The sequence below is a fragment of the Acanthopagrus latus genome, chromosome 22 (assembly GCF_904848185.1).
Source record: "Acanthopagrus latus isolate v.2019 chromosome 22, fAcaLat1.1, whole genome shotgun sequence".
In the NCBI taxonomy this organism is placed as follows: Eukaryota; Metazoa; Chordata; class Actinopteri; order Spariformes; family Sparidae; genus Acanthopagrus; species Acanthopagrus latus.
The window spans coordinates 22,159,928-22,185,077 of NC_051060.1; the positions used below are offsets into that span (position 1 = coordinate 22,159,928).

The 25,150-nt window shown below is 42.8% G+C and overlaps 1 protein-coding gene across 6 annotated transcripts in view; it reads left to right on the plus strand.

The window, feature by feature from the left end:
• Nucleotides 1-25,150, plus strand: part of runx2b (RUNX family transcription factor 2b) — a 122,287-nt gene that overhangs the window by 67,166 nt on the left and 29,971 nt on the right. For 2 of the 6 annotated variants that reach the window (XM_037087473.1, XM_037087474.1), the window contains one exon: nucleotides 15,160-15,283. The exons of 3 other annotated variants lie outside the window; for them this stretch is intronic. In XM_037087473.1, the coding sequence (XP_036943368.1) occupies nucleotides 15,226-15,283 (58 nt within the window). In that variant the 5' untranslated portion in view covers nucleotides 15,160-15,225. Of the gene's footprint in view, nucleotides 1-7,610; nucleotides 14,942-15,159; nucleotides 15,284-25,150 lie in introns of those variants that run through there. One more of the 6 variants, XM_037087472.1, reaches the window with a different exon arrangement.

A 25,150-nucleotide genomic window follows, 5' to 3' on the forward strand; every position in this document is an offset into this window, starting at 1 on the left:
GTGTAAAACGCCAGTTTGCAGACTAGAATGCTAATTAGCCGCCTAGCTGCAGCACGTTAAATATCATGTGCCGTGAATGCAAATGTCACTTAGTCGGAGTCAAGTGACATTTAGATGCGTACATTTGGATGCCAGTGTGGTCCCTACTCCTCAATACCACTAACAGCATGTTGTCTTGCCATGAAATGTAGACAGCAGTGCAAGTCCATTCCCCATGGTGTAACACTGGCTCTCTGGTAGCCTGTCAACTTCTGCCAATCAAACACAGACACCCTCCTCCAGTCAACTATAAATAATACCTCTAACGCTGACATTATTTTTGACTGTAAACAGCTAAAAATGTTACCATTAGAATTGGTCCAAATCACAGTACGTCACTGAGGGTGTCTCAGCAACCTAAATGTTCCTCCCCCAGAGAGCAGTGCTGTAGGAGGCGCTATCACTGCAGAGAAACTGGCATCTTAACATTTATACGTATAAAGTTGAACTCTCGAAGTTCAACCATAAAGAAAACCCTTGTTTGTCGGTTGTTTGTCTCTATCATTTTTCTGTCTCCTTCACCCTCTCCCTCAGCTCTGTGCCTGTTCCAGATTACTCAGATGAGCCGATGAGTCGTAAGGTTTAATGGGTCTCTGCTCTCTTTCATCAGCAGAGAGCCCAGTCATCACTACTGAGTGGAAAGCCTATGAGGGTTTGGCTGCTCGGGGAATAGGAGCGGGATTAAGTGATATCATATTGTTGAGCAGGGGATCTCCCTCCCTTGGCAGCAAGCATGAGATTCAGTCATGCCTTCAATAGGTGGGTAGTCATCGTGTCTTCTGATTCGGCTCTGCACGCGGTGATATCTGCATTGGTGATATTATATCTCGCAGCTGTCATGACAGCAAATTGAAAGTAAAATGAAGGCATTTGTTAGAAGGGGGATGAGTCACTTGTATATCATACAGGCACATTCATGCCGTTATATTACACACAGAGAGCATCTGTGACGGTCTGTCTTTCTGTTCTCTCCAGCTGAGAAAGTGAGTGGGTGGGACAATTCGGTCGATTCCCTTAAGGCCTATTTTCGCATGGAAAGTGAACTATCTGATGAAGCAGTGTTTTGTGAAGAAGTAGTTATGGTTTATATATTTTCTGAGTAAGCAGTTTAGCCTTGTTTGATGTAATTGCACCAGTGGCAGAGGGACAGTTGGCACCGTGAAGTTTCTTAAAAGCATTTTGCACTGAGATCATGTTGACACATTAGCTTACAGTAAACCTAGATGAACTTACTGTAGCGCTGAGATGCTTAGGGGAAATTTGGCTCCGGTTACAAGAGAAGGTCAGGGCAGATAAACACTGTTGCTGCTGGGGGACTTTGCAGTAGCATTTCTCCGGGCCTCAGATAGCTTTAATGTCACTTTTGAGAGCCTCGATGCAGTGAAACCTGAATTTCTCAACGTCTGGTATTGTCCAGTATTAAAGAGTAATAAAGAGAAACTCACGTCTTGTTGAATTTGACTCTACTTTTGAGTAATCCAACATGCGTATCCTTATTCATTTTTGAGGTTTGCTGAAATTAATGAAATTAGGAACCACTGTACCTGAAACAACACAAAAGCATTGCGGTTGCGTTGGAGGAAATGATATTTGTGAATCTGGAGTGGAGGTTTGTGCCTGTGAATAAGCAGAACCCTTCCATCCTCCATTCCACTCTAATTAGGTGCAACAGATTCAATATAAACGTCACGGCCTTTCATATAATCCTGCCCATTAAAATGAGAACCTCCATTAGGGAGCACTGATGTAATGACTGTTATGAATGCAAGCAGTACTAAATGTCAAATGTCATTTATCATGACCACCCAAGTTTCTCCATGTTATGAAACTTTTCGGATCGTTCACAAATCCTACATAGGTTATTTTCTTGACCAAGCTCTCAAGCTTAAAGATGGTAAAAGTGGAAGTATTACTGGGAAATAAAATGTTAAAAAAAGGTCCTAAATAATGTAGTAATAGTGTCATTTCAAGTTTTGCACTTCCAAATCAAGCAGTCCCAATATGCAAGTGAATTCAACGAACACCTCTCAATGATTCAAAGCGTTCAAGCGAAATAAAATGTGCAAATAACTTTGAATGAATGTGTTGCGTTTTAAGATGAAAATGAAACATTGTGGGAACAGAGTTTGAGCGAGACATCCTGAAGAGCTGGACTTCCATTCCGTCAGTCGTCCCCCAAAAAACATTCATTTATTGCTTCGGCAGGCTTCGCAGGCTAGATTTTATCATCTGTTGTCAATTACGCTGATTCTGTGACAGTAATTCTGCTTATAAAATTAAACTGAGGGCATTTAAAAAATATATACATTGCAAGCAAGTATCTACACACTTGGTGTTATTGTGAAGACTGTAGGAAATAAATTTCACCTCCATCATTCTGACATCAAGAGGATTTTAAAGAGCAGTTTAAGATCTGACACAGCTGCACACCTTTAAATTGCCTACAGTGAACATCATGTCCAGTTTTGTGTGAGATGATTTGCCGTATCTTCCCAAATACTTTTGTGCAGGTAAAATTTGTCGATACGAATGATACAGTTTGTGCATGTGTTTAGCACAGATTAACCCTGCATTATGATGACTAACATGTTATTAATGAAGACATTTATAAGTACCTCCAACGCTTTTAAAGAAGGAATTTGATAATCATCGAGTGTTGATACAGTGCTACAAGTGAAAAAGCAGAACCCTGGTATATTGATTCATTCTCCTCATGCTGTAGCTTTAGCAGTGCCTTCTGGAAGTATCTATTCCTGTGGCTGGTTGTCCAAAGGACAACACAAAAGACACTTGAGAACATTTCATCAAATTTCCTGACACAAAGAAAAACACAACGAGACAACTGTTATTTTTAAGTTTATGACAGGTGACATTAACGGTGATGTATGAAGTGCAATGTGTAAGTTAGAAACTTCTTCAGTTCTCAAATACGGCAGAGAAATCTTCCAGAGGAAACAGCTTTTAGGATGAAATGTTCCTTCAGTCTATTTTGAGTGAGAGTTGGTTAATTAAATATTCTGGAGTGTCACGTTTTCTATCCTGGTCAGCAGCATAAAAGTTAAATAGAGAAGGATTTAGAATTCCAAATAAAATCTGAGACACATTTTGTCTTTAATGTCGTGTTTCTGTTATTTCAGTGGAATAAAGTGGTTGTACTGTGCTTTGCCTGAGCAACAGTCGGTAAACAGTACAGCAAATATGTAAGTTGGACAGGCTGGAATGCGTCTGCATTTCAAATGTACATTTTGATTAGCCTCATAAACTTAATATTATCCTCCTCCAGCGAAGAAGAGCCACTTGAGGAGAGTTTATTGTGTAGTGATGATGTCTGCACAGACACAAAAATGTTGCTTCCCCACCCCAACTCTTCAGGGAAGACACCAAGGGGAAAAACTGTAAATCTATCATATGCAAGGCTCTCAACAATTTAGTCACCCTTTGAAATTTGCCTTGATGATCAGTAATTGCCATCCAGACCCCTCCATCTTGTGCACACTTTCATGTCCCCTCAGTGAGTCTTGAATCATGGCATCTCGTGGTCTCCTAAACGGCCCTTTCGGATGTCTGATGTCTGAGAGAAGACCACCAAAATTGCAAAACTTTGGCACCCAAGAAGGCCCTCTGGTGTGCCCATTAAATCATCTTACCCTATTCCCATCTCAATGTAGCCACGTATTTCGGAACAAGATAAATATTTGACTAATACATACTGTAGGTGCAGCGCTGAGCTCAGGCCAAAAAACACCACTATCAAAACACCAGTGAAAGAGGAGCATTCACCAGATGCAGCAGGCTATGATAAGACAGGATCTTGATCTTGTCACAGCGACTGAATTCAAAATTACACATGCTAAATAAAACATCTAACATTGACCTAAAACCACAGAGTCAATCTTTCTATTTTGATTATTTATTCATACAAATTAGATCCTTACAAATAACATCTCCACATCCCGAATCTGTGCCCTGTACTTGCCCTCCTGAAATTTGTTGGCCAAAGCACTATTTGATAATGAAATAGAAAAATAATTGCAGGCAAAATGTCCTTGGTTTCAAAAGAAACTTAGTCTACATTCAGAGCAGTTCCTTTAATTACAAACTGTTTCAAAAATATCAGATATAATGTGGAAAAAATAAACACTGATAATTTGTTGAGAGACAATTTTGAAATGTTTACGGTATCTCAGTTACATAATGCCTTTCGGGTTGTAGTCCAATTCGAGAGACACTGCTGGCTTTCATTAGCAGCAGGCATTTTTCTCCATCATATTGAGCGATGCTGCCAGAAGTCTGTGCTTCTGAAAACATTGCAGGGCCCTGCCAATAAGCCCCCCCCCCCCACGACTCCCCACCCCTCTCCTCCAAGCGTAGAGCGGGGCCAGATTGCTGAAAGGCAGCACAGGCAGTGTGGCTCGTCTCCAAGCCTGGCCACTTTGGAAATCGCCACACGCAAGTGCTGGCCTCCCTGTCGGTGGCGTGATGGGGTCACCTCTGGGGCCCGGGGTGGGTAAACACACATGACCCAAGACAAACTTTCACAATTCCGCCAGGTGTGCAAACAGGAGGCCGCAAAAATACCCGGAAAAGTCTGACCATGCAAAAACAATATAACTGCCTCTGATGAACTCCTACGAATGCAGAGGTAGAGAGGCAGAAAAGGCCGAACCAATCCAGGGTGGAACCGATGTCAGAGGCGAGGGCATGTTAGCACTGCGCGTAGAAATTCGTCACGTCTCAGAGAAAGTGGGGGTTTGATTGGTTCGGATGGCAGACTCACCTGTTCTGACTGGTCTCCAGCGTGGACCTCATCCAGCCCACCCAACGAGCCGAGGAAAGTCAAAACTTCATGGAGAAATAAAACGAGAAACAGGAAAAGGATACATTTTTTTAACAGCGTCGATTAAATCTGAGCAGGCCTACATTTTGCTTCGTCTTTAGAATTCTAGCTCAATAAAAGCTCCCCACGTGGCCGACGGTCTATTTAATGCCTCAAGCCTTTCTAGTGTTCGTTTCATGGCCTGCACCAGAGATCCGATCCACCCCGTCCCGATCATTGTCTCCTGGGCCGGTGAGTCCTGAAACTGACCTCTGTGGGGAGTCTTCCAGGCACCACATGTTGGTTTTGTGTCCATATGAACTCTACTTGCTTGAGCAGTTGGGCCTGTGGCACCACGTCTGAAGGACACAGCAAAACAAGGATTTAACTACAACCAGATGCAGCACTGTCCTCCCAGATCATCCGTTATGCTTTGTGTTAGATCTTCCTCAGATAGCCGTGCTGCCAGTGGAAGGCGGGGGGGGGCTGTTTGTTTGTCAGCAAAGGAACCAAAGCTTCACGATGTGTGTATTCACAAATATGTTCTCCTTTCGGCTGCCAGCTCATGCCATGGCGCAGACTGACCATCTGGCCTTTTTTTTTTTATTTACTCCATTTCTGCAAAAGTCTTAAGAATTATTCATGATAATTAATGGGTCACCTTACAACTGACAGCGCACTGTAACAACAAACAGATAATTCTTTTTAAGGAGCCGTAAATCTTTGTCATAACAACGTGCAATTTGAGTCAACTGATTTTCTACCTTATAATGATATCATTGTTACAGCTTACCTCTGCTCACCCCTGCCGCTAGACGTTGAGTAAGCACGTAGCAGCCTGCTGGTTATACTATTAGCAATACAGATGAGAGATGTCTGCGTGTCTGTAAAGTCAACCTGTAATTATCATGGCTGTATATCCCCGGGCGAGAGACTAAGTCAGATTTATAGATTTATTCTGTCTTCAAATTAGCATCATGCCTCAGATTCCAGCATTTCATCTCGCAGGCTGCTGGAATGTTTTGAGAGCAAAAAAAAAGGAGTCATTGTAATTCACAAATACACATCCCGAAACCGCCATCTGTGAAATAATTTTGGAGAGGCAACAATGTGTGAGGTTACTGTTCGAGGGAGAAGTGCAGCTATACTACTTTAATTTTTGTTGGATAAAGTATCTGATTCTTGTCTTTATTATAAGGTTGCGCTTCTACCACAGGGAGGCATGCTGCTGGAAGTCAAGTCTTTTTTTTTTTTTTTTTGCTGATTTAGGATTCATGAATGATTTTCCCTGCTGCATTTAAAATGTGTTGCTGCCACAAGGCACACTTCAGTCCTCCCTCATTCACAAGTGGCTCCAACTTTCCAACATTTAAGATGCTTACCAAATATAGTAATATTTGTGATGGATCTAAGTTGTTAGAGAGACACTTGGAAATGTTTGAACTTTGAGTTTTTAAATTTACAAAAACCGGACAGTCAGCAATATGAAGCGTTGATGCGTCATCGTTTTATGTCAAAATGTTATGAGAACAGTCTGTGATTAAACCCCTAGGACACAAAATACACATTGAAGTATTCCATTCAGTAATCTACGCCCAGAAATGTAAAGCATTGTTATTACTGTCCTGAAAAACAAGATAAAGAGAGAAATAAACCTCATCTTGAAATGTACTTTTACTCACTATACACAAAACTAACATGGCTTTACTTGAAGGTGCAATATGTAATTTAGGAGAAAGAGAACAAGAGAAAAGGGGAATAAACTTAATAAATGAACAGTCCTAAAAACAAAATGTACTTACATTTGTGTGACCCTTCGAAGTCGCCACCTCTCTGTAACTTCAAACATGAGCACCTAATCCCCCTCTGAGAACGACTCGTTTGTAATATATATTGGATTGTAACGGAACTTATTATTTTCTTATTAATATTGTAAATGTAAGCTTTCAGAACTACGTATTGCCCCTTTAAGTACACTTATATTTCACTACATTTTAAAGGTAAACGTAGTCTTACACAGCTACAATAATCTAACAGATGTTTGATATTTGACAGACTCAGGAAAAATATGATCAGCTTATAAAATATTAAGAGTTAAAGTATTCATGAAGCAGATTAAATTCACTTAATTTCAACCATCTGGAGAAGTTAAATGCTACAGGCCATCAGTCTGCACAGTCGGTAGTTTTACTTTAAGTTCATTTTGCTGTCAATACTTTAACTTCAGTTATACTAACATTTCATTTCAGGACTTTTACCTTTTAATGGTGTTTTTTCACATCTGTGCATGTAATGACAGTATTGCTTTTACAGAAGAAAAAGGATCTGAACACATAAAAAAATTCAAAAAAAAATAAAAACCTGACAGCCTTAAAGTTCACAAAATTTATTTCAGGTGTAAAGTCAGATTTTCTCCTGTGTCACATTTTTATCCCAACACAGAACACCCACCTCTGTCTCGCTGAGCTTTTTTGGAGTTTTCATTTTAAAACGGCTCCCAGCAGCACAGAACGCCTCTAATTTTTTACAAGCATATTTAATCTACATGCGCGCCTCAACGGCACATACAGGAATGCAGGTTCTTTTTGAAGAATGATGCTTATAAGCGCGCTCTCACCTAGCTGTGCAGTTATGTGTGCATTCCTGCATGTCAATATGCTGCTGTTGGAATTAGTTGAATTCCAGCGTGCGTGATAATGTTTTTCACGCTCTTTGTTTGACTGTTAAGTGGGGTGTTTTTTTGTTTTTTTTTCAGCCGGAGTAAATACATTCCTCGGCTGGCTTGTCCTGGATTGATCTCTGCTGACTCAGAAGAAACGTTAACCTACCAAACATCTAATAGACAATGCCCCGGGGTTACTTCTGTGCACGTACAGTACATGTGCAGACGGCTTTGTGTTGGGAACGGTTTTTTACAGCTCAGCCCAGTCTTTGGGTTAGCAACACAGACTCTCGTTTATACTCTGCAGACCGTAGTGAACTGCTGTCAGCAAGAGAGAAACATGAATCATAAAAGAGGTTCAGGTGATAAACATCAGCTAATAAATCCTAATAAAAAACAGCTGTATTGAACTACTATTTAGGAATTAAAATAGATATAAATGCCAGATGCAATACAGCTGTACAATGCTAGATACCGTAGCTGATTTTATTAGTATGAGTCTAGGTTGAGTTGCAGTATTCCCATCTGATTTGAATTTGATAATCAGACAGCTCTAAGATATAAAGCCATAAAACTATGGTGCAGTTGTGTGAGCGCTTTAAAAAATGATTATCCGAAGATACAGCCAGTGAACTCTGGGAGCCGGCCTCCAGGCTGTATTGTGACTGGTTCAAGTCAGCGTCCTGCTCATACATCTTTCTAAAATTATACACCACAACGGAGGAGAGCGGCCACTTCTAAACAATGTCAAAAATTCAGATTTAGATCCCCTCTTTTTTTATCTTGTTATTGTGTTACACAGGGACTGAAAGACAAGTCACAGCATTATGAAATCATGTGAGGAGGGCAATTATCCATCACAAAAGCCCCACAGAAAAAAAAAAAATAACCCACCGGCTGCAGAAGACAACAGAGCCTTTTGTTTGCCCCATTGTCAGTGACACAGTGCCGAACTCCTCCTCATAATGGCTTGTTTCTCCAGTGAGCCGTCTGCCTTTATCAGGCGCACTTTGTTCTCGACTAGCAAGTAAACTGAGTTTCTGAGACACATAATGGGCAGCTTATGTATAAGCTCATTCAGGTTGCGATTGGCTGTTTGTGACCCGCAGATCTGAGTCACGGCCAGAGCAGAGTTAACGTATTCCTCCTCACACTCGCTGCATGCATGACACACAGTCATTTTCTGTTATTGACATTTGTCTAGAGTGACGGCATCATGTGACCGGGGGCGTCATGTGACCTTGTAGTGGAGTTGTATCATCGGCGCGATGTAATTATAATGCTGACTTAGCAGTTCGGCCACTTGAACTCCAGCGACCTCGGCCCAGCGGCTATTGTAAAATCTCTCAGCTGTTGACAACCGACCACACAATGACAGGGTTGACAGTGGCCACAACTATACTGTACCAACCTCGATGGACATGGGGCTGCAGGGAGAGTCTGAGCGGAGTAGAAAACAGGAGCATCTTAAAGTCCTCAGTCATGGTCAGCTCGTGTTTGGTTTGAAGAAGCCTGGAAGTCTCATTGCGGGTCTCGGCGGCTGGACCTGTCCTCACCTTTAACACACCATGGCATATATAAACCAGACAGCAGGACGTGTGGAGGACCAGTACGCTTTTCATGCAGACAAGTACCATAAAGTTTCACAGACGTGGAGAAATAGCAGGAGGGCGGTATGCGCGCCAAGCGAGAGAAGATATATATAAGTCCACCTCCATCTACTTAGCACACAAATTAAACCAACTTGTCAGTGAACATTTAGAAATCATCGCGCGGGTCTCGGCGGGCCTCGCTGTTTGAACTGCAGTGTAGGTAGGCACTGTTTATCCTGGACCGGGCGCTTGATTAAAATGAGGAATGGAGGAAGAAAAAAAAGAGACATGGCTCAGTCTCTCGGCGGTCAGCCACAGCCTCCTCATCGCAGCCTCCACCAATGATCTGACTTTTCTCTCTCTCTTTTTTTTGCGATTTTATGCAATCACAACTCCAAGAGCTATTTTTAATGTGTGTTTAGGTTGTGCGCGCGCCATTCGATATTAAACATTTCCCCCCTTATTACTTAAAGGCCGACTTTATTTTCCCTCATAGCTGTGACTCCAAAAACAGCTGTCCAGACACCACAAGAAAGGGCCTAAAGTCACTGGAAGATGTAGATACCACCGCTGGACTCCAAAAGAAAAATATCGGCTTTTCATTAAGATCGTACTATACCGTACCTTACCAAACAATTCACATAGAACATCAACATCCTTCCTGGCGACGCGGCGGCGTAGATTAAGTTTCTGCACTTCCATGAGTTTTGGACGGCGCCGAAGTGAAACCCTCCATGACTCTTGCTCCGTTCTACGGCTGCAGGTCACCGTCCCGCCTCAGCAGCACTGTAAGGAGATATTTACGTTCACACCAGTGGCACAGCGGCCAACAGAAGCTGATTGCAAGTGGTGTTTGTTTCCAATGAAAGCACGTTAATTCGGGCTCGGCCGCAGTGTAAACTACCTTGGCGTTTTACAGATGTCGCCTGTTAAAGTGAATCACTGTACCTGCCTGTTTGCCCGGCCCGGGCCGTTCTGATGCCCCGCCAGAGAGAGTACACAACACGAGCCAAAAGGGCTATTAATAAGCCCTTCCTTTTCTAATACTGTAATACCTCCACGTGTGTAATGTCTGCACCGGGCTAATTATGTCACATCATTTTTAGCTTTCGCAGAGAGACGAATACAGACAGCCTCACAGCCCCAGTCTGACTTAATTTTAGCTCATCTTAGGTGTCATTATCCTCCAATATTTTTCCAGGAATACTCCGCTGCAAGAAATAATTTTCTGTGAAAACAGTCCACTGAGAGGTTCATCTGCTGCGACAAAGCACGCTGGAGGGGGTGGAGGAGAGCGGTCCGTCGTATTCAGCGGCGCCACATTACAAACTTGTGTTAATAGCATGTGTAATCTTAAGCATGTTCCAGCACATGATACCTCTATTATGTTTCTGTGAGAGCTTGTGATAACAAAGTGAGTCCATTTGAAGGTGTGTGGTCCTGAGTGGTAGGAGAGAGAAAGTGTCTGGCAGGGTGGGCCATCGACCACAGTCCTCAGGGCAGACCTTGGCCGGAGCTCAGAGTACGGCCAGGCTCTTCAGCTCCGCGCACACACACACATACACACACACACAAGTATAGTATGTGTAGTATACGGCCACCAGTGGAGAACCAGTAATGAATGAAATATTATATTCCACATCATATTCCAGCGTTTAACATTATTACCTTCACATTAAGCCTTTTTATGTTTTTCTGACAGCGAGGAGTACATATATTACAAAAATTGTCTGTACAGCAGAATGAAGGCCCATCCACGCTGGCAGCAACTCTCTCAAGTGAAACATTTGGGTTTTTCTTCCCATGTGATGTTGTATTTAACTCCCTCTGCTGCTTTTCATACGTACACGGTATGATTCGAGATGTTAAATCCATTAAAAACACTTCACATAAACTCAAAATGATTCTCTCTTCGAACAGCATAATTGCTAAAATCCCCTCCAATCAGGCTGGAATACGTTCAATAAATACATTTTTTATCTGAGCTGTTTATGTCCCAAAAACATTATACTTTTTTGAAAACAAAATCCAAACCTTTAATTTGCATGCTTTCTGGATTACATCAGGGGTGAGTTGAGTTAAATCTCTAGACTTTCTTATAGACAAGAGTGGAGGTTGTGGTCCAGGTTTCAGTCATGGCAACGGGTTTGTTGTGGTTTCCTTAAGATGGGTGAACCACGGCGCTGACCCAAAGTTGGGCAAGTAAAAAACAATATTTGGCCAACTTTAGCTAAACTTTGTTACCGTATATGGGGGGAAAACATCATCCGCTCTGTGTAGTTTAAATCTCTGCAGCTCTTAAAGAATTCACGCAGCGATATCTGACACTGCAACATCATCATTGTGCTGATTTTCACCATCAAGGTTGTTTACCACATGCGATGCCACCCAAGAAGTTATGTTTCCTGCCATATGAGTCGCCTTTTTGACATTTATGCTTTATTTTCATTCAGTATTTTAGATTCAACCATGATGTGCAAATTATATTCCCATCAAACTGTGTGATTTACTGCGGCTCAGGAGGAGCTCACGGCGCTGCTGCACTCTGTCCTAAAGCTGAGCGCTTCTGACAGCAGAGGCTTCCCATTCCGCATGAACCCTTAAAAAATGTTTATACGTGACCTTAAATGTTATTGTTGAAACACTTCAGTTTCACGTACCAAACTGATTCTTATGTACAGCCCAGTCTCTGCCACTGCACTTCTCCAAGACATATAGTTTAGCCATCATTGAAGAACAGTTTTTGAATATATTTAGCATCAAGGTAAACTGCACGGGTAACATGATGGATTAAATCTGCGTGCGTTCTGTGTGTTCGCAAGCACCTGAATAGCCCTCTCCCTAAGGATTCTGTAACATGCGCTTCGCAACTCAAGAGCCATGTTCTTGTTTTAGACAGCAAATATTTACAAAGCAGGAAGCCAAAGAAAATGTTGCACTGCACAAAAATAAGGCCGGTGGCAGAGACTTGTGGAAATGCTGTTGTGCCGTGGAATCTGGGGAGGATTGTTTGTATTTCACGTTTGACATTTTTATTCGTTTTTTTTTTTTTCTTTGTTTGTTTGTTTTGGGGTTTTTTTTGTGCGGACTCTATAATAAGGACATTAAGATTTGAAATAAAAACAAGGTAAACGTCCATTGCCAAATCGTGACATGTTTAGCTCTAGTTTTTCTTGATTTGTTATCACTTATTTACACAGACAAATATTTGTATTCATATTTTTAGATGAAACTTCTTTTTTATTACCAAGTTTTTGATTGACCTCAAATGGATTAACAGCAAAAAAAAAATGTGTCGTCATTGGTGAACCTTGATTTTATCTGTTATCTCAGGATCTACCACATAGCAGAGAGGGAAAAAAGTAATCGCTTCTTAAACATTTTGAGGATTGGTGCTATAAATAATGACCCATTACTACATTTCTGGACAAGATGTTAAGACAAATAACCAAATGTTACTGTTAGAAATGATTAATTTAAGTGCAAAAATACATCCAAACAGTGTAAATATACTGATGCTACACTTTATAACAACCATCATGAATAAATGTTAATTTCACAGTCATTTAAACTTCATCTTATAGTTACGTTAACACAGATAACAAACAATGAAAATGGTTTTAAAACATCAGTTGCAACTTTATAACAGCCTTCAAAATAATGTTAATAGATGAAGAACACAGTATTTATTAACCATTTTCAAGGTGTTCTGAACACCAGTTGCAACTTTACAATAAACAATTACTTAAGAAATGGTTTATAAAGCATTTTGATTGTTTGTTAAAAGTTACCTGTTGCTTAATGTTGAGTTAAATATATATTTATTAATGACGGTCTAACAGCTGAACCTTTAACAGTTCAAACAAATTATAAAAATCATTTTATCACTTACCTGTTGTTGTATCTTGACTCTGAAAAGTTTTTTTTATTTTTTTTTTTATTTCAACAGGTTTTAGGAAATGTTTCAGTTCTGTTACAGTAAAGTTGTTGTTTTTTTTTTTTTTACATACTTGCATCATGAGTAATTTACAGAAAACAATGTGAACAATTATTTCTTGAATACAAAGTAGTTCTGATGAAAATCGTTTGAACAGGAGGCGTGTTGTAATCCATCTAGATACTCACGGCATGTCAAACCTGCGTGACTACACATCACAAAATGTAATATAATACGTTTTGTACCTTTGAATCATGCGGTTATTAAAAAGTGATTTACGCGTACAACATTAAAAGGCGAGAGTGTTTGGAACTAACAAATCATAAAAAAAGCCAGAGGCACTTTTCCTCTCTTCACTGCTTAGTCACACTTGCCCACCGGCCAGTGACAAGAACTCTGTGATACCTGCAGACTTTCAAACCTGACTGAACTCCCAGCTTCATTCCACACATTCCTCCTTCCTCTGCACTAACACCCCGTCTGTGTTTTTGATCTGTTGAAACAAACACCTATGATCGCTGATCAAAGACGAGCCGTGACGCTGCTCCGGGGACGCGCCAGGGTGTGTACTCCATGTGGATGCGTGGGAGTCTGTGTGTGTGCGTGTTTGTGTGTGAAAGGAGTGTGATGATTCACCGTTTATTGTCATGAGCTGCCTGCCCGACACTGCTTGTTGGCAGGCCTCTCTTGCTTGTGTTATTGTGTGTGTGTGTGTGTGTGAGAGAGAGAGAGACACTGTGAGAAGGCATCCCTTTCAGGAGAAGACAGGTGGGCTTGATTTACGGCCGCTTACAGGAATCGCCCCCGTCTGTCGCTTCTATGAGAGCCAATTTAAGCAAAGCATGCCTCCATGCACATGCAGACGCGCTGTTATTAAGGCATTAGCACAATATCGTGACAACTGTCTGTGGCACGGCTGCCTGAAGAGTGTGAAGCAGCAGGAAAAGAAAGCCTTGGAGAGAGAACAAATTCAGGCTGCAAAAGTGACAGTGAAGCAGCTCTTTAGACTCTGTAAATAAGCAGTTTCACACCACCTCCGCTCACTCTTCAAACACACACTCACCCAGCCTCTCTGTCTCTCTGCTTCTCAAATCTTTCTGCTGCACATGCATACACAGACATACACTCTCACACACACACACACACACACACACACACACACACACACACAAACACACCCAGACTCACACCGCCAGCCAGCCAGCCAGCCAGCCTTTCGCTCCTCACTCACACCCTCAAATCTTACCAAGCTCAGCTCTCCCTGCTCAGAGGCAGACGGGAGCAGCACAGCAGCCTGTTAAAGGAGTTGAGGGAAGGAGCAGCGGAGTCAGAGAGAGGGAGAGAGAGAGAGAGAGAGAGAGGGAGACATAGAGGGAGGGGGATGAAAGAGTGAAGTGGAGAACGAAGCCGAGAGAGCGCTGTTCCCCATATGCTGAGGAGGCATGGGCGGTTGAACAAGCTGCCCCCACTGAAGCCTCCTGACTCATGGGAGCGTCAGACCTCGATCCCCCAGAGAGCCTGGAAACGCTGCCGAACCACGCGTAAGAGAGAAGGAGGGGAGCCAGAGGAGAGGAGAGGAGAGAGAAAAAAGTCCAGGGAGAGGAGAAGAGAGGAGAGGGAAGAAAGCCACAACAGTAGGCTGTCCCACTCGACTGCTGTGCCGTGATGACGTCAGAGGGCATGTGACCCAGGCTCTCCAGTGACGGCACATGGAGGGCAGGAAAGAGACGAGTTTTAAAGCTGGTGCCTTTTGGGTTGTGTGAGGGCTCTGCTCGCCTCCCAAACAACCACAGAACCACAGACGTGCGGCTCGGGGTTGGTGTTTGAGGGCGACCTGGAGTGTAAATGGTTAATCGTCGCGGGCCAGCACCAGTCACAAGGACGGCGCTAAGCGAGTAAGTACGTTCCAACCACACTCGCCAAGCAAGCAAGTCCGACACCATCTGATCTATCCGCAAAGGCGATATTTGCCTCTGCAATTTTTTTTTTTTCACTATAAAACCAGACCTGGTTGTTACTTGTGGTCATCCAAATAGTTGATACGTAAAAGCATGTCTTGTGGATGGCTTTTCCATTTTTTTTCTTCATGACACGCTGCGTGCTCTTGGTTTAGGACGTGTCAAGGGTCACGGAAACCACAGAGGAACAAAAGTGGGGCTTGCTGCAACCAGAGGCAGCTATGGCATCTAACAGCCTTTTCAGCACAGTGACACCATGTCAACAAAACTTCTTCTGGGGTGAGTACTGCTTCGCTGCTTGCTGTTGTGTCTGGAGTTGGGTCAGGGGGCTCCGGGTCATGGTGAGGACTCGGGGTCAGGTGTTGAGGTTTGGATTGGGGAATTAAGGGGGCTTCGGGTAAAAACAAAAAAAAAAAAAAATGGGGTAAGTTTCTTGGATCCGATTGAAGGATTTGGGTCCAGATGAGTGGAGGGGGATCAGCTGAGGTCATCGAGGACCCTGCTATCAAGGTCCAAGCTTCTGTGGTGGAAGAAAGACCCAACTATCATCAAGGCTTTTTGTGGTGCGCAAATCCAAAAAAAAAAAGAAGAAGAAGAAGAAAAAACCCCTCTTCGCATTTAGAGATTCCAGTATTTACTCTATGTGATGTTTATAAATATTCCTGAAAGAGGGAGATGACATGTTTGTGCAACATACCCTCAGATTTACAGAGCGATGCCATTGCGGAACCAAAAACAAAAGCACGGGTGATATTTTTGACAAACGTAAACAGACGCTGCACCAGAGAGTTTACAGTCGAGCATTGAAACAAGATGTGGGGATCACTGGATTGTGTGTGTTGGGTGTCTCCATTGCGCGTAGGGAAAGAAGTATTGATTAGATTGCCAAGAAGAGGTCTGTAATCGCTTCCTGAAATTGTTCGGTCGCGCCGCTGTCATTAATTAATTGGTGTCAATTTCTCCATCCTCCGGGGAGCTTTTTAAATCGACAGACATAAATCCAATTTGAGCAAGATGTGTCGACTTCCATCATGTGAATTCATAATTCAAGTGCCGGTTGATTCATTCGTAATTAAAACAGTTTATTCTTACTCATTGCTTCCCCACCAATAATTTTAAAAAAAAGATGAAATGTAATTTTCTATTTCTGCTCAATAAACTTCTGATTACGGCGAGCTTCCCATAAAAATATTTAGATTTTCAAAGAATTGGACGATTACTCTTTTTAATTCAGTTCATTGTTCTTGTTCATCATGTATTGAAGATCCCGCTTGGATTCTGAAGTTGATCCGTTGGAAGTAAGACCGCAAAACTTCCGAGACCTGTGAACAGTAGCAGTGTCAACTTTATGATTTCCAATGACCTGTGAAGGCCAACTCGCAGGCTCCAGTTTTGCAGCCTCTGTTTTGGGTTTTCTGTGTTCTATTGTGACAGCTTCTCTACACAATCTAATTTAATCAACAAAATAAATGATGTTTTAGGTTTACCAGATGAATTTTCAAATTTAAACAAACATTTCCATTCCTGTGCGACACAAGAAAAAGACAGGCTCAGTTTAATAAACCCCCCTCCTCCCTTCTGTCTGTCTGTCTCTCTCTCTCTCTCTCTCCTCGCTCCGGTCCATAGCCTCCGCTCTTCTGTCCAAATCAAATGTTTAAAAGATGTTTTTAAGAAGTCGCTCCGTGGTCAGACACAGCTGTTCTGGGCTCCACACAGAAGCAGGGTGGCTCCTAATACGCTCTGAAAGCCGGGAGAGAGTGAACGTCTTCCACCAATCACCACCACCTATTACCATGTTAACCCCTGACCCCTCGGTGTGTCTCAGGGGTCGAGAGCGCGGGAGAAACGAGGGGAGAGGAGCAGCGCTGCAGGAAATTAAAAGCATGCCGTGGTCGAAAGGCAGAGAGAAGGGAGAGAGAGCGGAGCAGATGTGTACAGATGTTCAGGTGGAGAGGCTCAGAGGGAAGATAATCACGGATCGATTCTCCTCGTATAAAGTATTGTTGGGTGATATTGTGCTGCGGCTCATTGATGTCGCCCCTGTTTATGAACATCTGGGCTGTAAATCTGTCAGTGCAACCACAAAAAGTCCCCCTGACAGCGCAGTGTGATTTTGCAAGACCACCAGTGCTTTCTGTTGTATTTATGGTTTAAAATAAATAGATGTAAGCGTACTGCGCTGTATCAGAACTGACAAAAATTCAGATTGACGTCCTAAACATTTTTTTTTTTATGTATTTTTTTGGGGCTCCAACAAAAAGAGACTTTGAGTGAAACTGAGTTTGATTTTGAGTATTCATTAAACTAAAATAGGCTGAAATTTGAGATAAAATGTACTCCATAGATTTTAGTTTTTAATCCATATGTTTATTTCAGTTAATCCTCGCTTTGAGGTGTAAGGACTAAACATCTTTTGAAAACGCAACATAACTGAGCTCACGTCTTCTGTGCTTTGTTGATTTTATATATTTTTCTCCCAAGTTCCCCGGCTCTCGCGTTCATCCTGGATCGTTTTGTCCGGCATCAGCCAGTTTGCTGAAAGCACAAGTCACAAAAATATTGTTTTTGTTAGTTTGAAAGCCACATTACTCCATCCAGTCTGTCCATTTGCATTTAAGGACATTTTTAATTTAGGTCTGAGCGTACATTCCCAGCGATAAATTAAGCTGGCTGTAGGGAGTGGGCAAATATTTCCAAATTGAGGAAAAAAAAGGGGGCTCATTAAAATTTGTCTTGGCATCCACATCAAGCTATTTTCATTTAATTGCCTCAGATACATTTTTTATAACTCCTCAGGACTGGCAGATCAGATGGGGAGGGCAGAATAATCTTCAACATGTGTGGCACCCACTCAACCACCGTGCCTCTCTGGGGAACGTTTAAATGCCTATTTTCTCTATTACAAACTTAATTACATATAGACAATTAAGTCATGGGAGCAATTATCGTTCAGTAAAGTTGTTGCAGTCACAGTATAGCACAAAAAAAAAAAAAAGTGCTTACACAGACGGACCCAAATCAGCACGATCAAAAGAGAAGCGGGGACGATGTGGGTAAATATCTGAAGACTCCGGGGCGGAAAACTTTCCCCAAAAGAAAAATCTCAGATAATTTGCAGGGAAACCGTATATGTAGTTGAGAAAGGCAGCTTCTGTTGCATAAGTGTTGCCTTAGATCTAACCACAGGCCTGCTTCTTGGAGACATCTTAAAAGTGAACCAGACATCCTCCCCTCCTCCCTCCTTCTCCCTTCTCTCTCTCCCCCCCTCAGCCAGGGAGAGACGTGAAGCCCACTCATCAATAGGTAATTTGAAAGAGCCAGGGGGAAAAATCCGAGCGCTTCACTGGCTGCTACTGTGTAGAGGAGACTCTTCCCTTAACTCCAGGCTCAAAGGAACTCTATTTAGCGATGCTTAATTGTACCTCAGAGGCAAACATGTTATTTAATCCCAGCAGGGTCATATTGATGGAGGAAAATGGTGCTGTGTGTGTTTGCACTCTGCGCCAGCTATTAGGACTTATTAGTGCTGGAGGTTCCCCATTAGTCTCCGTGATTCCTGAGGGTAATCAGGGAGGTGCGGCAGCGTTAATGTGATCATTGTTTAATCAAAGATAGATTAATTGCTCTATATTTTTTTTCACTCATGTGCACCAACAGTGAATGGTGGGTTGATTGTGGCTCTGAATCGGCTGTAGGCAGTTATTACGGTCTAAATGAGAGCATCCTGGGAACACTAGAACCTGTGATTTGAATGGCCTGAAATTTTGTCCTTTTTTTCCCTCTGTGGATGTGAAAGTTGTCTGTTTTTTCATTCAATTTGTGAAGGTGCTTGTATAGAGCATATTCTATACCTTAATATCTGAACGTGGGGGGGGGGGGGGGCATACAAATGAAATCAGCAAAACTGAGACAGACACAAGAGAAACTCTCATTGTCTGGGATTTTTTATTTCTCTAACATCCACTACTGCACTTCGTTGCCTCGTTCCACAGAGGCTCATTCTGCTTCTCCTCCTTCCCAAATGAAGCAGTGAGGAGTTATTGAAACATGGCAGAAAAAGGAGTCTGACTGCAGGGGTGAGGTTACATTCGCTCGCTGTAACGCAGAGACTGCAACAACAAACGGAGAGTTCAGAGTAAATACTCACGAAGCGCTGTGTGTTATCCCTTCTTTTATCCCCATATTCAGTAGCTGGGGGGCTAATTACGCTATTATGATAGAGCAACGTGCCAGTTGACTGTGCTTACGGTGGGTTTCTGCCTAAAGTGTTGATAATGGACTCAAAAACAATCATCTCGGAGGAGCTATTTGTTAAACACTATTATTGCTTACATCTCTTTCTCATAAATCAACGCACATGTTTGATATCTTTGCCGTGTTTACTCTAGACGCATGCCAAATTGCTGTGTGTTTTTTGGATCGCCCTGCAAACTCACGCCACCGAAAACGCCTAGCTATGATTTTTTTTTTTTTTTTTATGCATGCACCATAATTACCAGGTAGCTTAATGCCGTTGCGTTAGCCTGTGAAGCTTTTAATGCAGCGCTGTGCTATTTTCACACTTAACAAGATCCTGCAGCCCTTCATCCATTTCAATTGCATCATGCTGGGTGAATTACTGTTATCCGATATAAGCCCTCAGAGAGGAAGTAACTACCTAACACTTTGAAAATTGGTCTATCTTGGAACCGGCTCACCCTAATGAAACAGAACACCAGTATTATAACCCAGATTCATATACCTCTTTCACCCCGCTCTTCCTGTTTCGCGTCCTCTCTTCACTCTAACATTCATGTTTTATTTTAGTAATTTAAGTCCGAAGATGGTTTTGAGCGAAGCTGATACAGCAAACCACAGGAAACCTGAACAGCATTGTTTAGCGCCCCCCCCCCCCAAATCGGTCGAGGCGGCTACGCTTCCACGCTCCGTGTTTCTATAAGGGGGAAATATGGAGTGTTGAGCCTCCTGGATGTTTGGGTTCAGCCTGTAACGATGTGAGCGAGAGCGTGGCCACAGCACCTACACAAGGCCTTACCTGTTCTGCCCCCACACCGGAGAAAAGGGCAGGTTTTTCCCCTTGTTAGTTTAATCTTAAAGGAATGCGGTATCCCCTCTGACTCAGGCCAAACTCCCAAATATATAAACCTACTTACCAACAGGTCATGAAAAGAGCAGCACCGGTTGGACGTGTTAGATATATTTTTTAAGCAATTCTGATTATTTACGTTAGGTAACGTGTACTCTCAACTGCCAGAGTGAAAATGTAGGGAAGGATTTCGCTCAATTTTCAAGTTAAAGGTGAAACCAGATGAATAAAGGGGCATCAAAGAGTTACACCCAGCTCTGACTGTGATCAATGGCTTGGCAGCAGGTCAATGGAGCTGTCTGAGGGGATAAGAACACCTTGTTACAACGTGTCTTCAGATATCAGCGCTCACTTTCACACAAGTCAGAATCATTTGTCACTCAGCACACGCCGAAAGAAGCGCTCGTGAAAAGAAATTTGCAGTTTTTTAAATGTGGCTGTGGTGTGTTTGTAGGTACGACTGTGCATAAGAGCGCATGGACGTACAGTGTTGGGTGTGCGTGCACACGCTGTAAAGGTGTCTGTGACAGGAAGATCTGTCTGCTTGATTAATGCTCTCACTCAAACTGGCACCTGGAACCAATCCCCCCTCCTGACGCCCCCGTCCCATGTGCACCGTATGTGTGTGCGCGCATTCCGCACACTTTGCCTTCAGAGGGGCTGATGGTGGGTGTTGGGCAGGAGGCACAGATGGGACGAGGGACTTGGAGCGGAAGAAAAGAAAGGTGTGTGCAGCAGAGGGAACAATAGGTGGACGTGCAGTGGAGGGTATGGGGTGTCATTAATAACACACAGGCCCCATCTCCTAATTTGCTCAAATTACCTGCCCACACAGTGGGCCCCCTGCCAGCAGCGAGGTGTGAACACAACAGATCAAATACACCTGAAAATCAAAGTGCCCACCCACTCGACGACGCCCACACGAGCCTTTTATGGAGGTCTGACAACCCTGAAGTCCCGTGTGTGTGTGTGTGGAAGAGAAGGGCTCCATGTTTAATATTTCATGTGAGAGTGAGAAATGAAATGTGAGAAAATTAGAGAACGAAGGGAAGATTACATTAACAGTAAAGGGAAGAAACAGAGAAAAGAGTAAGTGAGATAGCGACGATACAAAGGGAAGGATCGGTTTGCGCTCGCGAGGCTTCCGGTACGAGCAACACAAGACTAACTCTTTCAAACCACCTCCCATATGGCACCGCGGGGGTGGCCATTTACCATCATCTGCCCTCCTCCTCTCCCTTCTTCCCTTTCCTTCCTCCTTCTCCTTCCCCTTATGTCCTCCCTCCATCCTTCCCCTCCCACCCACGCTCTCAGGAAAAGGGTGATGACAAACGTGAAGGGGCGGCGATGCTTTTGGTCACCGCAATAATCAGAGCAGAGTCACCAGAACCATACCACCTGTGGCAACCGCATACGCGCACACACACACACACATACACTCACATCCACACAAACACACACACACACACACACACACACACGTGCGCACATGGAGACATATTCAAATGTGTGCACAGACACTGAAATTAAATATGCCCCCGAGACACAAAAGGGGCCAGGAGAGTGTGTGTAGGTGTGTGTAGTGGGATGCTAGTCTTTGAACTTTGAATGGTGTGTGTAGCTGATATTGACAAGTCTCTGGGGAGGAGAGGGAAGCGAGAAATGGTAGCTCTCATTTGTAAAGTGGCCTCGGGAGAGAGAGAGAGACAGAGAAGGAGAGAGAGAGAGAAGCATGCAGATAATTGGGATTTAAAACTAAAAAATTTAAGAGGTTTTGTGGTAAAACTTTAACTTTAACACCCCTATTTAGCATTTAGAGGGAAGAATAAAAACACTTATAATAGTTTATAGTTTACTATAGCATAGCTGTAAGCAGATGTTGGGACATTTTAAGATTGATGAATGTATTTGTGAACAATTTAATCGGCTGTAACCAGCGTGTAAACAGTTATTAAATGATGATATCATCGCTGTAATTATATTTAATCAGAAGATGTTCACAAATGAAGGCTTGTTGAACGTGAAGTTTAATCTTTGACCTTGGGGGAAAAAAAACAACAAATAAATCGTCTTAATTCATGGCTCACATGACAGACTGCTCCCGGAGCTTTCGCCCACATCCCATGGCCTTCATCGGAGGACCAGGTTTTCTCAGTTGTCATGGAGACTGAGGTAGAAATATGATTAGACCAGGTTCAGGAACCCTACGAAATCCAGATCTTAATTCTCACTGAACCAGAGTAATGCCGAGAACATTTCTGAACAAATAATGACTTAATTAATGATAAGATAATTGATACTTTTAATAGAGAAATACTTTAGTTCTTCAGTGCTGCTGTTGTTATAAGTCAAACAGTTAAGTTGTTGAAAAAAAAAAAAAAAGACATTCAAAAAATAAATCCTTTTGTTGTTTTAACTGTTTATTGTGTGTGTGTACGTATACTTATTGTAAATGTAAAATAAGGGGGTGAGATGAAGTGTTAGCAGTTCGGTTTTCTGTCTTACAACTTTGCTGCAAATTTCAGGCAGTCTGTGTGTCTCTCGCTGTGAAAAAAAAAAGAAAAAGAGAGAGAGAGAAAAGTTTCTGCTTGTACAGCAGTGTTACAAAACTGCAAAATCCCCTACGTTACACTTCAGGTTGTTTCAAAGCTCCTTCCTCTGACTGAGGCTGGCACCGTTTGAGAAACTTGTAGCTGCTGTGTTTTATGTTGATCCCTGAGCTGTTCCAGTTTACACATATTCAATCCAATCATACTGCTCCGACAAGCAGCGCCGTGTGATCAAAGTCTTTATACGTACATGTCGTCTGATCCTCGCTGGAGCGGGCTTTCAGTCTGGAGTCGAATCCTGTCACTCACCCAGACAGCTGCCCTCTTACAGTCGTCTGTAGTTCATTTTGTTGTCGCAGTTAAAAGTTTTTCCGTCAACTGTTGCGCCGTTCATTCTATTTTCTGTCTTTCCCCAAAGGAAATAGGTCTCTCTCTCTTTTCTCTCTTTCTCCTTTTTGGACGGAGACCAATAACAGGCCTTTTCCACTTCACTTCTCCTGATGCTGAATGAGCAAAGGAGGATCCCAGAGGAGCAGGAATATTTTATTAGAGTGATATTTTGAAAGTTCCTCTCCTCTCCTCCTCTGCCTTTCTTCCTCTCTCGTGATGGAATTTTAGGATGCTGCAACAATTCTGTCTGTGTGTCTCTGTGAGAAAGAAAACAGCTCACGCAGAGCAAAGACAATTCAAAGTTACAGCTAAATGACAGGCTGGGAGCTCCGGTCGTTTGAATTGCATTGTTTTCTTTTTATTCCTGCATGGGAGGAGGATTGGTGGAGCAAAACAAAAAAAAAAAGAAAAGAAAAGAAAAAAGCCCCAATTGGGACAGAAAGCGAGCAGTTCAGTCTCAGGAGACTTACTCTCGGCACAAACAAAAATAGCAGTCATTTTTTGCTGACAAACACTTTTTAATGTGAGGGTGTTTTTTTTTGTGAAGTTGGGCTCTTTTTGTTTTCTTATTTATGACAATGCTACCATTCCAGGACAGAGAAGGGGTGGCGTCTGTGTGTGTGTGTGTGTGTGTGTGTGTGTGTGTGTGTGTGTGTGTGTGCACTGTAGCCTTGATTTAGTGAAGCTTATAGTTGTATGAGGGAAAAATAAGAGATGGAGGGATGTCAGAGTTCTTTAGCTAAATTGGAAGCACCGGCTCCTTAAAGAATTACATTAGAAAATATGTTAATTTAAGGATTTCTCTAATCCAAACGGTCTTTAAAATGCCCGCGGACAATTTTATCTTTGCGTATTCAACATATTGTCACTTTCACATGAATACTGCATTACACACATGATTACACCTACACACAGATATGCACACACAGCCAGACAGACACATACACACGCCCTGCAGGACCCTGCAGATGCAGCAGAAACAGTAGAGTTGGTCTCTCTGGTAAACAAACAGTGAGAGGCTGCTGGGAGTCTTCACTGGGCCTCCAAATTATAGTCCGGTTAACCAAAGTCTCAGAGCCAGCCCCTTTACTGCTACACACACACACGCACACACACACTGTATATACACACCCACATGTGTATGCGCACATGAGCACATGGCCTGTGCACATTAAAGGCACCGTAGAGGCACACTTTAAAAGCACATATACAATCAGGTTCTAATGGGAGCTTGTCTGCGCCACAGTTGAGCCAAGGGTAAAACATTTTATAGACATAAGAGAGACTGAGAGGGGAAGCAGACCCCGAGGGCCTATCATAAATATTACCCAATCATCAGGCTCACAGTGTGAGGCAATTACTGATGAAAAAGAATCTCTTGCAATGTAAACACAGGTTTAATGTTTACAGCGTTTAACCCTGTATACATGTGTTGTGACTTTACGTCTTATTTTTAGCTGGTAGAAGCTGCTTCGTTCAGCCTGCAGATGCTACAGAGAAGCTACGCGATAATACCATGTGGTTTGTAAAGTGTCAAGAAGTTGTCTCCTTTCTGCAGGAAAGTCTGGTGGAAGACGTTTTAGTTCAGTCAGAGGAGGTTGGATTGTTTAGAGCTTCTTTAATTGTCTGTAAATGAGTTCTGCAACTACTGGGGACACTTCTCAGTCCCTGGAGGATGCGAGAACATATCAGAGTGATCTATGACGCCATAAAATCCAGCAAAAACATTTGAGATGATCAGTTCTCGCGAAATTATTCACCGTAAATCTCATGCTTCCAGAGTGACAGCATATTCCGAGCGGACAATTTAATTGTCAGCCCGAGACCACATCCCAACAACCCCTTTGCCAGAGAAGGATTTTTTATGTGCGTGACGTTCAAATTCTCAGCTTTGCTATAATGCAACACCACAGAATAGATTGTGTTTGAAGGACAGCATTTCACAACGTAATTGACGTTCCCCGTGGGACCCTGCAGTCGATGAGTCTCCCTGCTCGAGACTCGATTTAGGCGCTATAAAGCTGGCGTCATCTGAGTCTCAGCTAGGGGCAGAGCAGACACGACATGAAAAGGCCCTGTCTTGGAATAACCGGCAAGTTCTGAGTGTGTGTGTGTGTGTGT